The sequence below is a fragment of the Felis catus genome, chromosome A1, assembly GCF_018350175.1.
Source record: "Felis catus isolate Fca126 chromosome A1, F.catus_Fca126_mat1.0, whole genome shotgun sequence".
Classification (NCBI taxonomy): domain Eukaryota; kingdom Metazoa; phylum Chordata; class Mammalia; order Carnivora; family Felidae; genus Felis; species Felis catus.
Window position 1 is genome coordinate 173307033 of NC_058368.1, and position 13342 is coordinate 173320374.

The following is a 13342-nucleotide window of genomic DNA, read 5'->3' on the forward strand; positions in this document are numbered from 1 at the left end:
GCCCCTCCTTGCCCATCTCCCACCCACCTGTCCAGGTGGAGTTTCTGTGCCAGAGTCCGCCAGTCGGCACCACGGCTACAGGGTGGGTCAAGGCTGGTAATGATCTTCTGCCGAATGAGGAAGGGGATCTTGAAGGCACTGGGGCCCACTAGGGCTGGGACCCCCCCTTCACTCTCCAGAGCCAGCAGCTCAGCAAATCTCGTGTCCTAGGGGAAGGAGGGGTGGAGGTGCCTCTTAGAACTTTCATGGCCCAGGCCCACTGCCACCTCCAGCTGGGGGAGTATCCAGATCACCTCAGAGCATAGGGGCAGCATGGGCAATTTCCTGGGCACCCCTGGTGTGCCAGGGCCCTGCTCACACCAGAGTTTAGAGGGTCCCAAGCCTCAGAGGTATGGTGACCTATCCAAAGTCACACAGCCAGTAAGCAGGAGAGCTGTCTAGCCTCACTCTCCTCCTCTCTCCCCATCACTCTTCCCCAGGTCACCTCTACTGACCACTCAGAACTCACTGAACTCTTCTCACTGCCTTTGTCCTCCACACTCAGTTCCCACTGCCCCTTTTCACTCATTGCTGCCTGTCTCTTACTCATCCTTCAAGGCACTGTACAAAGTTCCTCCTCCTGGAAGCCCCAGGGCCCCCAGGTGGCTCTGTCTATCCCTCCTGCTGCTCCCACATCTTCTTCCATCTCTACCCCATGTCAGATTGTGATTGCATCTGTCTGCACCTGTCCGTCTGCATCTGCACCTCTCTCCCTGGAGACTTGGAGGAAGCTGCTAAGCAGTTTCTAGGAGGAGGTGGGCTTGGTGGCAGGGTAGGCCCAGTGAGAAGGGGGGTGGGGGTGCGGGCACATTTCAGCAGTGCTGACGCCCCCTTCTGCCCACCTTGGTGATGTTGAAGTTGATATTGAAGCTCTGCCCATCACCTTCCACCTGCCACACCCACACCTTGCAGGCCAGATCACTGGTGCTGGGGCTGACGCGCTCCAAGGTGAAGGTGCAGTGCAGGTACTGCTGCGTGCCATTCCAGATGTGATAGAAGGGGATCTCCTGAGGAGACAGGCTGCGTCAGGCGTGCCCGGCATCGGGTGTGCCCACTCCAGGCACCCTGAGCGCCCTCACCTGGTAGCTGACGAGGAGCTTGCTCTTCCACAGGGAGCTGGGCACATCGTGGATGGACAAGCGTAGGTTGTGGTAACTGTCCTTGAAGTGAAGGACTCGAGGTTCCTGGATCAGCTGTCCTCCCAGCTGCTTCTCCAGCTGTACCACCTCCTGCGGCGCGCCCCAGGTTGTCAGCTGAGCCTGGGGCCCGGAGCACCCTCCCCACTGCCACCCCTCCCAGAGGACCTCCCCGTGGCAGGGTGGGGGCACGCGGTACCTTGAGTGCGTCGTGGGTATCATGTAGGCAGTAGACTCGGATGTTGTATTCAAGGGAGGTGCAGGCCACGGGGGCAAACAGGAGCAGCTTGAGGCGCTTGGTCGCGGCCACGCTGAGGGCCTCTCCCACCAGGGCAAAGCGGCCCAGCTGCTCGGTGAAGACATAGCAGGCGCCGGCCTCCAGCTGGCAGTAGTAGAGGTGGGAGGGTGCCTCCTCACCCAGGTGCAGCACATCCTGCAGGCAGGGCCCGATGGGTCAGCTCATGGCCAACTACAACTCTGAGGAGCAGCCAGACTGGGGAGAGGGTGGCTCGAGGGCCAGATAGGAAGCCCAGGCTCCACGCTGAGCCCCGTGCTCAGGTGGGTGGGCTCAGGGCGGTTCCTGCTCACCTCCCAGCTGCCCTCACAGGACTGCTTTTTGAGGCGCAGGCTCCAGCTCTCCGGGCAGGGCTCCCCACAGTGGTCCATGGCGAGGATGACGGGCCGGGTGAGCAGGACTCCAGGGGGCCCGCAGCTAACGATGGGACTCAGCAGGGTCTGGCAGCCAGCTAGGGGCAACCTCAAGTGGGGAAATATGGGTGCGGAGGGAAAAGCATCAGTGGGCTGTCTTGGGCGTTGGCTGGGGCAGGGTAGCGGCACCCCAGGTTGGTGGCCCCAGAGCTGGGTGGAGCTTATATGGGCAGTTCTTCCTTGCCCTCCCTATGGCTATGCCAGACCAAGTCTGACAGTGGGTGGGCAAGGGGCGTCATGGTAACTGAAGGCAGAGGGCAGAACCCGCCCAGCCCCAGCAGCAGGGCCCGCGCCCACACCTCACGTCCTCCGGCTTGTGCAGCGTGAGGTAGATCTCGTAGATCTTTCCTCGGGGTATGGCATCTGGGGGGATGAGGAGGCTGATCCCTGTGACAAAGTGGGAGGAGGGCTGGGGTTTACCAGGGCTGCAAAGACACCAAACACCCCACTCTGCCAGCCTCTACCAGAGCCTCCCTTTGAGAACTGACCGGTGTCAGCCTGGCCTAGGGGACAGAGGTGCCACAGGCACTGCCAGGCTGTCCATGAGTCCTAGTGGCCCCAAGAGAGGTTGAGAGAACTCAGGTGGGACAAGCATGCTTAGTTAGCCTGGGCACAGAAAACTCTGGAACAAAATGTGTCAGGTATGCTATACCTACCTGACCCATCACCCAAAAGGCACTGGGTGGGACCAGGGCACTCCCTGCTTAAAACCTTCCCTGCCTCCAGTATAAGGTCCAGCTCCCTGACCTGGCATTTAAGACCCTTCACCTATGACCCCAATTGCCTTTCCAGCAGCTTCTTCGGCACAGCCTGTGCCATATACTTGGCCATTCTGGAGCCACTTTCCTGAGCACTCCTCTGCCTAGATGCCCTGCCCTCCTGCTCTGCTCAAGCTTTCCTCCTCTCCATTGGCCCTGGCCATCTTTGGGGATAGCCATTCTCGGCCACCATGACTTTGCTCCTCATTTGGCAGTGGCCCCTACAGATGGGGCTGGGGCCTTTAACAACTTGGGTCCTTAGGTAGCCTTCCCTGGTTTGGGAGCCTTTGCACACACATCCTTCTGTCTGGCTGATTCACTTCCATAGCAGGGTCTTGCTGGGCAGCATCAAAAGTGCCTGCTCAGTGAGGAGTGGTTCCAGGGGAGGCACAATGGGACAGGAGCTGCAGAGTTCCTCTGGGGGATGGCAAAGGGTGGTCCTACTTCACCTTCCTGTTCTTTTAGGGCAGGGAGTCCCTACATCAGAAGGGGCTTCAGAGGCTAGTGACCAGGGAAGAGAAGGAATTCTACGACTTTATCCCACCAAGTCCAAAAGCTTACATTTATGCTCTGAGTGGGTAACTCTGAGATGGGCTACTTGGAATATCACTACTTCCCAGAAACTGAAGCCCAGGAGATGGCATATTTACAGCTACTGCTCCCTTCATCAGCTCTGTGCTGCCTCCTGCTACTGGCTGCCAGTGTTGGTGGCAGTTCCAGAGATCCACATATGAATGCTCTCTGTGGCAGAGGTATACACACTTGCACACTCATTCAATGAATGCTAATGTTGAGTACTTGAAGCAGTGAGGGAAAACCATGGGCCCTGCTCTCATGAGGCGTCAGCCCCGTGGGTAGAAACACAAGTGGATGGTGGTTAAGGGTGCTAGGGGAGAGCAGGGAGGAGCAGCAGCCCCCCTGCCCCAGGGGAAATGAGAGGCTGATGGTCACTGAGTGCCCACTGTGCCTATCCTAAGAGCTTGACATGGACCATCTCACCTCATCATCCTAGCAGCCCCGTGAGGAGGACATGAGGCACAGAGAGGGAGAGCTGCCAGGCCAAGACCTGAATGAGAAGTAGCAGATGAGTCAGTGAATGGGGGCAGAGGGATCTGTGTGTGCAAAGGGCAGCATGGTGTGCTTGGAGTTCTGAGAGCCCACCATGACTGCCACGTGCAGGAAAAGAGTGCATAGGAGGGTAGGGGCCACTGTAGCTGGCTGGCAGGGGACAGGACACTGTGGCTGTGTCATGTGGGCTTTGTGGGGGGCACTGTGAAGCCCCCAAAGCAGTTGGAGAAGGGGAGGGACATGATTAAGTCTGGTGTCATTGGGTGAATGCTTGAGGTAGGTGTGGTGGCCTGAGCCCGAAAAGGTAGTAGGGAGGAGAGCCAGGAGGATGCAGAAACATTTGAGGAGGAAGAATGATGGAATTGGTGTGTGACTGACTAAAGCTGTTGTGGAGGTGAGGGGGGACAAGTGAAAAAGACCAGGAAGTCACAGTGACCTCCAGTTTCTGGCTTGAGCCACTTGACTTTGCTGTCCCTGAGGTGGGGAAAGCCAGGAAGCAGGAAGTTCTGGGGGAGGGTGGGAGACAGTGCTGTTTTAGGCATCAGGAATCTGAGGTGCTGTGAGACATCCAGATGGAGCTGCCCAGGAGGCAGCTGGGTGTATGATTCTGTCGCCCAGGAGAAATGTGGCTGGGGCTGGAGGAGTGGGAGTGATCTGCACAGACATGGCGATTAAAGCCATGGAGTAGGCGCAACTGCTCGGCGAGAGGGTGCCAGGAGGGAGCTCTCAGGAACACCTACATTCAGGGAACAGGCACCAGGAGCAGCTGGAGAGGGGCAAGAAAATCAGGGGCATGTGGGGTCATCTCAGCTGAGGGGATAGAAAATTTCAAGGTGGGAACATCAGAGGCTGCTGTGCTTCCTCAAAAGGTCTTCAGTAGAGATTACTGAAAATCTTTAAAAAAGGATGACTGTGGAAGGGATCTGTGGATTCTCTATCAAGAGGGGTTTCCGCGAGGTGGTGGGTGGGGGATGCCATGTTCAGGTGTTTGTGGTCTGCCATCTCTCCACTAGTTTGCCAGTTCCTTGGGGCTGGCACCTGTCCTACCTCTGGGCTCAGGGTCCAACGTAGAGTCCAGCACACACAGGCTGGCTGACTGTGGAAATGAATGGACAGAAGTCCTGTCCCTTAGGTAACAGAAGGGAGACACTCAGGCCATGGCCTCAGTGTCAGCCCTACTGCCAGCCGCGACTGGATCCTCTCCAAAACTCTATCCCCTTTCCTTGCTGGCCTGGCTCAGCACTTGGGATGAGGCTGAGCAGCACAGGAAGAACATCAGAGCTGTCCCATCCTCCTCCAGGAGAGACACAAAGGCTAGTCTTGCCTTTTAGAGTTCCCCGGGGCACTCTGGGGTCCTTCCCACCTGTATTAGGGATCATCAGCCGTCCCCCGAGGAAGTTGAAGGTCCCGTAGGTCATGTTGCTGGTGCCGCGGGGCAGGGAGCGGAAGTAGTTCTGGGTAGAGAGGCGGGAGACGAAGTCCTCGGCCTCAGAGGTGGGTGAGCTGTGGTGCAGCGTGTGGCGCCCACCACCCAGCGGGCTGAGCAGGTGCCCATTGGCGAGCTGGAACTTAGGGCTTGGCCCATCCTGCCGGGGACACAGACTGCCCTGGCAGGTGGTGGTGGTGGTGCTGAGGTCTGGCTGGATGGTGAGCAGGTGGGGATTGTCTGCAAGGGTAAAGACAGACTCAGTGAGTGGCACTGAGGTGATCTCTTGGGCAGCTCTTGGTGTGGGGGCCCGGCAGGAGTAGGGGCGAGGGGCACCCCACCTGCTTTGCTGGGCTTGATGCTGACAGGCTGGAAGCCTGAGGTGAGTATGGACGAGTCAGCCACATCTGAGTCTAGCCCTTCCTTCTTCCGGCAATAAACAAGGATGAGGACGAGCAGCAGCAGGAGGAGGCACACAGCCACAGCAATTAGGCCCACGTAGAGGGCCACGTCCTCGGGCCCGGAAGCAGCTGCGGGAAAGAGCGTGGCCTTGGGAGGGGCAGGGTGCAGCAGGCCGGGAAGGAGAGGTCAGTGGTCTACACCCCAGGAGGATGAGGCGCTCACTCCTTGGGCATCAGCACTAGCGGGGCTGGGGATACGGGTGGCAGGGAGCATGGAGTCAGCATGTGTGCATCTCAGTCCTGCATCTGCCTGCCACCACCATGCTCTGTCACTCTGGGCAAATCACATCTCTCACTGCTCCATTTGGTCTGAGGTTGCTGCTACTGAAGGATGGAGGAGGGGAAAAGATACTTCCCTGGACAGCCCCAATGGGCTGCTGGGCTGAACGGAAGCTCCTGGGATCCCCGAAGTAGGGGATCTGCTTCTTGGAAGGGGGGTGGGGCGGTCTGCCAATCTGGTTCCTAGCCATGTCCCTGGGCCAGAAGCAGTGGTGCTGGGGCTCTTCTTCTTGTCTGCCTCCCCAGGCCTGAGGCAGGGCTGGGGAGGGGGTGATTGACTGCCTGGAGGAAGCTTATATTGATTTTAGAAGGGCTTTGCATAATAGAAGAAATGTCCATCAGAAAGGAATTGACACAGATAATTAGGTTTTTAATTGAAAGAATGGGGGAGGGTGTGTTCTAGAGAAAAAAATCCAACAGAGATCTTTAATTGTTAGTTATGGCCTTGTAATTAACAGGCCTCACAAGCCTGGTGTCCCCAAAGGACTTCTGTGTGCACTTGGGGAACCATGTGGAGGTGAAGCTGCAGGAGAGGAGGGGGATCCAGGGGCATGGTGTACATGGTAAAGGTTCACACATATGCGTGTTTCATGAGAGGTGAGAGAGGTATTAGGGTGTGTTAGGGATGGGGAGTTCCCGAGGGTCCTAAACTTTGGAGAAGGGGATACAGCCTGTGGCAGGGGGGCTGATCAGGGCCAATCCTGGCAAACTCAAGAGGACTCCTGGGGCAGAGAGGACTCACTGTGCACGCAGAGGTCGCTGGTACAATTTCGGGTGTCCAGGTCAGCACCCCGGCACTCCTCGCCTCCATTGCGGGGAGCTGGGTCAGAACATTCACGACTCCGCCAGTGGGTGCAGTCGAGCCCACAGGCCGACCACTTGCTCCACGGGCTCCAGCTGCCATCGACTAGATGAGAGACAGACACGAACACAGAGGAGATGGTGCAGTTAGCCTGGGCAGCCAGCCTGGGCAGTTTGCCAGTGTGGCCCTGCTGGGCATCCAGACCTAGGTGCGATGCTGTGGTAAGGAGCACACCCTCTGGTGTCCAGCTGGCCTGGATGACGCATGCTAATGACAGGAGGCACGATGATGCCGGGCCTGCTTTGCTCTATCCACACTATGGGGCCGTCCTGGCCCTGGGGCAGCAAGGGTACTTGGTCCCACGATGACCCTCTGATTCCAGGAATAGGTGGTCTGTAGCCTCAGGCGGTGCCCTGCCCCTGCCCCACACTGTCTGTACCTGTCCTGATCGTACCTCAGCCTCTGTGACTCAGCCCCTCTGCCAAGGCCTAGCCTGGACACAGACCAAGCCCTGCTTCCGATCACACTAAACCCCATCCCAGCCTTGGACTGAGCCTGGCCTTGCGTGTGGGCGGGTGGGATGGAGCCATGGGGGGCAGGCTGGTGGGCACAATGGAGCCAGGGCACGGAGATGGCGTGGTGAGGAGCGATGCGGGAGGTGGCGGCCGCTGGTACCTGGGCACAGGGTGGCGCAGGCTGTTTTCTGGACATTCTGCCCCTCACAGAAGGCACCCCCGTTGAGAGGCGCCGGGTTGGTGCAGCTCCGGCTCCGTTTCTGCCAGCCGCGCCCACAGCTGGCGCTGCAGACGGACCACTCGGTCCACGTCGACCACCCACCGTTCACTGGCCGGACAGAGAAGGACTGGGGTCAGGGAGCGGGGGGGCTTCCTCAGACACGCTGGCCCAGGGGCCAGGGCAGGAGGGCAGAGGGGCTGTGAGCTGGAAATGGGCGGACTGTGGCTGTGCTGGTGAAGAAGCCCTGGAGGGGAGCCCATGCTTGTGCTCACCGGCCCCCAGGGCCTGGCAGTATCCTCTCCACAGCCCCTTCTCCCAGCAGGTTCTGCAAGCACTCAGGGCAGCCAGCCCTGGCCCAGTCTTTCATGCAGGCAACTCCTGCACCCGCCCCTTCTGCCTGCTCCTAGGGTGCCTGGAACATTGTACTTCCCATACCTGGGACACAGGAGCATGGGCTGTAGTCTGTCACTTTTTCTAGACTCCCATCCTGTGCCCTCATCTCCATCTGCACGATGTCCCTGGCCCACAGGTAAGCCAAGGGATGGTCCAGCCGCAGAGGACTACCACCTGTCCCACAACTCTGCCCAGGCATGCCCCTCGGCTCCCAGACAGCCACAGCAAGCCCTCTCCCTGTCCTTCCCAGTGAGGCCATGGCCTGGTCCACTGGGCCCTGGCTCCATGGGGAGCCACCAACATGTCGTCACCCCATATCCCTATGCCCGGGAGCCCCTCTGCCCCACCAGCGCTGGGGCCCACCGTAGACGATGACAGCAGCCGAGGCGCTGCGGCGACGCGCTACGATGTTCTTGGCCACGCAGGTGTAGTTGGCCGTGTCGGCCAGGCGGGCCTGTCGCACCACCAGGCTGTGCTCCCTTGTGATGTACACATTGGGGTCCAGGGACGGGTCCACCAGGTCCTCGTTCCGGAGCCACTCCACCTGGGGGAGGGAGCCACGCCACTGCACTGCCCGCCCATGCTGGCCCTACCTGGAGCGAGAGCAACCCCTGGGGGCGTCAGGGCAGGCAGGAGCTGAGACCTGGGAGCCCTACCCACCTGCGGAGCGGGCACCAGAGCCCCTCTCACCTCAGCCGGGGGGATGCCCTCTGGTGGGCGGCAGGGTAGCACGATGCCCTGCTCCAGGGACACCTCCTTGGCCAGCGGCTCCTGCTCGAAGTTCTTGCGCAAATCTGGGAGAAGAACAAGAGTGTCCTCCAGCCTGAGTGCCTCATGACAGCTTCACCTGGCTGGCCCTGTACCCTGGTCCCGCAGGGGCTGTGGCACGTGGCAGGAGAAAGTGCCAAGTGACCAGGGGGAACATGGGGGTGGCTGGGCCGTGTGCAGAGGCAATTTCTCCACCCATCAAGGCAGGCCCTGAGGTTTTTCTGACCAGACTCTTCCCCCTAGTGATACCCTCTGGCCACCCCTGACCAAGGGCTAGGCTCTGGACTCACAGGCAATGCGGATGTAGGCCTTCTGACTCTTGGTGGTGCCCGAGGAGCTCCACGCCACACACTGGCACCAGTACTCCTCCAGCCCAAACACCTTTTCCACCTGCTGCCTCGAGACATTGATGCGGACCTCCATGGCGGGCAGCCCTGGGGGGCAGGAGAGGTGGGTAGCCAGGGTCCTAGTCATGCCAAGCCTCACACGGTTCTTGCTGTCCAGATGTGTGGGGTCCCTACACCACCATGGCCACTCTGCTCAGAAAGAGCAGCCTGGAGGGAACTCTGGGGGAGCCCCAGGGGGTACTCTATTTATATCTCCTGAAAGCCAGGAGCCAGTCCTTAGCTCCTCCATTCATTATACTTTTTTACCCCAGGCCTGTCTCCCTGGAGTCACAGAAATGTCTCTAAATGGGCTTCCTGTTGTTTCAGAGACAACAGCACAGAGGAGCTTTGGGCTACAGGGGCTGGCCTTCAAGGACCCAAGGCAGAAAGGGTGAGGTAGATAGGAGAGCCCTGGGGCTTTTGTGTATTTAAAAAAAAAAAAAAAAAAAAAAAAAAGGTGAAGGATCTGGTTTACCTCCCTGGGGTTAGCAGGTAGATCCTGACATGTGATAATATAGTAATAGCTATTAACAATATAATTACAGCGATTATGTAGTATGATAATAGACCCCTGGGGCTTAGCCAGGGTTTCCCACATGCTAGCTTATTTTCTTCAATCTACTCCCTTGGTCGGCATTGCTCCCACTCTATGGATAAGGAAACAGAGGCTTAGAGAGGCAGTGACTTGCCCATCTCAAGAGAGAAACGCTGGTGAGGGTGAGGGGGCAGTCTGCAAAGGTGAAGCTGGCTAGTGATGAGTATCTGGGACCCTCTCTGCCCCAACTGGGCTGGGCTGAAGAGACCCCTCTCAAAGACAGACTCAGCCCCCCTGTCCTCTGCCACACCTGGGCGCCCCGGGGGGGGGGGCCCAGATCCTCTGAGGACCCAGAAGGGATGGAATGCCTGCCGTCCTTTGGGCCCCTGGCCCTTGGCCAAAACCAGTGTCCCCAGGAGTGAAAAAAGACTGTTTCCAATTTCTCCTCCTCCTGACCCCAATTTCCCTCGGGTCATTGGCTTATCAGAAAGAGGGAGAGAGGCCGGGCAACCAACGTGTTTCCATTGTTAACAGAGAAATTCAATTAGGGCTGCATTGCAGGGAGAGCAGCAGCCCAGCTGAGCAGACAGGCCGGGAGGCTGTTTTCCCCCTTAATTTCTCTAACATGTCTTTCTCTGACCTCTGCCCACACCCCTCCTCATGAGTCTCTCCAGCTCCCACACTGGGCCCCCAGATTTTTCTCACTTGCCCCTGCCCCTAGCAAGTTCTCACAGGAGACCTCTGGCCAAGGTCATCATGGCTGAGCTCCCTCTGTTCTGGGCACTGCCTGGCACCCCTTCTCTCTAAGGCGAAGGATGTGTGCATTCTCTGGGGGTAGGGTGAGGCTGAGAACTGGGGGTCCCTCATAGGGTGTGTGTATAGTAGAAGGACCCTGGGCTCCAGCTACCTGTCAAGCACACTGGAGTCTTGGGGCATCTGAGAAGGAGCTGTGCATACACTTGGGGGTGGAGACAGGGCCCTCCTGCTCTAAGCTTCGGGGGTTAATGGTGAGAGACTTCCAGAACATTCTGAACTGGGTACATTTCCTGAGTGGACAGGTCTATGGATGGATGGACTGTTCCATCCCCCATGGTGGTGGTGGGAGCTCAGGAAACTCAGTCTCGGGAGAACGGCACTAAATTTAAGCACTCCTATTTCTTTCTCCCCATCTCCTCCCCTCTCTGTCCTGCCACTGCCACCCCCTCATCTCCTTCCTGCTGCCATGAAGGAGGGCCAAGTTTGTCCACGATGTCCCAGATCCAGGCAGTGGCCTCAAGCACCACATGCTCCAGGAAGCTGGTGGACCTAGGGGGAGATCCAGACCCAGACCCTGTCCTGCTGGTCCTGGATGTGAAGACAGTGCCTTCCTCCCTGCAGGTCACCAAGCAGATGCCAGGAGAGAAAGGATGCATGGTCCCTGCTGGCCCCAGAGTGTGTGGGGTGTGAGTGGGTGTGTGAATGCTGTGGGCACATGGGGAGGCCCCAGTGTGGGTGTGCTGAGTATTTTTGGGAGGTGGAGGGTTAGCGGGGTGGGGTTGGGGCTCTGAGGCCAAGTTTGGGCTTAGGTTCTCATGTTCTCGCCAATCTGCTTCTAATAACCAGCTTGTTTAACGCACAATGCTTGGCTTCACAGATCTGGGGCTTTTATAGCGTCAGCAGGTTTGGGTTTGAGCGTTTTCAGGCTTGGTCTCTCCTCCTGGCTTTCTGGATGGGAACTGGGGACAAGTCAGGGGAAGACAGGGGTGCTGTCTCCTGAGGTGTCCACCCAGCTACCCACACAGGAATGGTGGGGCTAAGGATCTGTGCTGACCTATGACTCTACCATACCTGCCTGACCACAGAACATTCCTGGGGCAGGGTCTTTGGTCTCCGTGTCTGCATGACACCATTGCCCACTGCAGTGACATCTGTTTGTGAGCTTATCTCTTCTCAAAGCACTCAATCACTCTGGGTTGAAAAATCAACAAGATCAATACAAATTTGGATATGCTGGCCATGGGAGGCTTGAGTATGGATGCTCAGGGCAGGAGAGGGCCCCAGTGATTATGGGCAAATACGTCCCCATGAGCTCTGCTCTCTGCCTGGTTTGAAGGGAGCAAGACCAGAGCAGACTCTTGGGGACTCTGGGGTGGAGGCTCTTGGCATGTGTGACCCAGCCTATGACTGCTATGCAGGCATTAACCTGGGTCTCAGCCAAGCCATGGATTCCAGAATTCCTGATGGTAGGAGACAAGGAGGGGTGTGTGGGGACACCTGGAAGGAGAGGCTGGGAGCAGCAGGAGGCTGGCCTAGAGCCTTCTAAGGAGTTCTAGACAGGCCCTGAATGATGCAGGAAGGCAGGTCTCCGACTGTAGCTTCCTCCTCCTCCTCACCTGTCCTTTCCCTGGGGGATCTGCCACAGCAGTGGGAGGACTCAAAATGGTGCTGGGCCCTGGGTGTGGAGTAGGGAGAGAGGAAAGGCCTGGAGCCGGGCTCATACAGGGTGCATGAGATCTCATGGCTTCCCCCACCAACCTACCAGCCCCCCGACCCCATTTTACAGATGAGGAAACTGAGGCCCAGTGAGGGGAGGCAGACACTGCCACCAGGTCCTAAAGCTGCAGGGCCAGGGAGGTTTCTGGTACCTCTGCTGGGGTCTGAAGGTGGGGGATCATCTTGGGGGCTAACCTAGGCCTGGCACAGTGCAGGTCCTCAGTTAACCTCTGAGGACTGCAAGAAAAACAGCTGCAGGCAGAAGCTGTGTGGAGGCCAGGGCACTGCAGAGCTCAAGGGCCTGGGCTAGGAATCATTGACTGGGGAGCTGATGCTTGGTGGGAAGGAGACCAGCCCCTGCTAAGTCTTGTAGGGGAAAGTCGGGTGTGGCTTCTAGGGACCAGAATGCTTGCTTGGAGCCCTTTTGGGGCCCTGGATGAGTCAGAGCCATCTGTAACATGACAGGTTGGTTCTGAGGACTAAATCACCCTCTGCCCAAACTCAGGGCTCATTTGCTCACATCCCCATTATTGTGAGAGCTTCCAAGTTCTCCTAGGCAGGGCCCCTTCCTTTAGTCTCCCTCTTCCCAGCACCAACTTTCCACAGAGTTCTAGTGCAGTCACAACCCTATGTTCTGCTGCCTGCCCCCCAGGCCCACTCTTTCTGCCCATACCGGGGTCTCCGCAGGCCAGCTACCATTCCTGCATTTGCACCTTCTGGTCCTTTGGCCTCGGAAATGCTTGTTCCAGGAGGTTTTAAGATTCATGCTTAGAAAGTATCTTCTGGAATCTTCTCTGGAATACCCAGACCCTCCTGCCTGGTGGCATGGGCCACCCCTCTAGGTCTGGGGTCTCTTGCCTGCCTTGACATCTGTGTGAGTTGTCCTGGGCATGGCCTGCCTGTCTTCATCTGCACTGCTGCTCTGGCCTCACTCTGGTGGCTGTACCCCCACAGGATGCGTGCTATGTCTCGGGACTCAACCTGAGGGGCTCCTCATGTGTGGGGGCTTCACAAAGTGCCAAGGTGAAGGAAGAGGAAATGGACTTATTTGGGGTCCAAACAGTGAGGAGGAGGAGAGGCTATAGTCAGCTCCACTAGGCCTGCTCTTGGAGAGTGCTGGACCCCAAACAAAGGCTCTCTGCCCAATCCCCACTGGCTGCCTGCTGCCTAAGGCAGGGAATGGGGTGTCCCACAGAAAGGGCACTTCTTGAGTCTGCCCTCTGTCTCTGGAACCCCTCCCTCCATGTCTCAGCTCAGTCTCACTGGTTCCCTCTCCTTAGCGTCTCTGTGTCTGCCCCTTCCATCAGCACCCCCACCCCCATGGGCCCCAAGTGTCACTCATAGCTCTGGCCACCTCACTTGGCATTCTGAAATCC

At 58.1% G+C, this 13342-nt stretch overlaps 1 protein-coding gene across 2 annotated transcripts in view; it reads right to left on the reverse strand.

The window, feature by feature from the left end:
* Nucleotides 1-13342, reverse strand: part of UNC5A (unc-5 netrin receptor A) — a 61887-nt gene that overhangs the window by 1414 nt on the left and 47131 nt on the right. Inside the window, exons 3-15 of one of the 2 annotated variants that reach the window (XM_011285307.3) lie at nucleotides 8864-9007; nucleotides 8496-8599; nucleotides 8169-8349; nucleotides 7353-7520; nucleotides 6618-6782; nucleotides 5477-5665; nucleotides 5073-5375; nucleotides 2183-2270; nucleotides 1764-1932; nucleotides 1375-1608; nucleotides 1119-1268; nucleotides 882-1046; nucleotides 28-206 (exon numbers count right to left, since the gene is read on the reverse strand). In XM_011285307.3, coding sequence (XP_011283609.2) covers nucleotides 28-206; nucleotides 882-1046; nucleotides 1119-1268; nucleotides 1375-1608; nucleotides 1764-1932; nucleotides 2183-2270; nucleotides 5073-5375; nucleotides 5477-5665; nucleotides 6618-6782; nucleotides 7353-7520; nucleotides 8169-8349; nucleotides 8496-8599; nucleotides 8864-9007 — 2239 coding nt within the window. The remainder of the gene's footprint in view (nucleotides 1-27; nucleotides 207-881; nucleotides 1047-1118; nucleotides 1269-1374; nucleotides 1609-1763; nucleotides 1933-2182; nucleotides 2271-5072; nucleotides 5376-5476; nucleotides 5666-6617; nucleotides 6783-7352; nucleotides 7521-8168; nucleotides 8350-8495; nucleotides 8600-8863; nucleotides 9008-13342) is intronic. The other variant, XM_023259242.2, reaches the window with a different exon arrangement.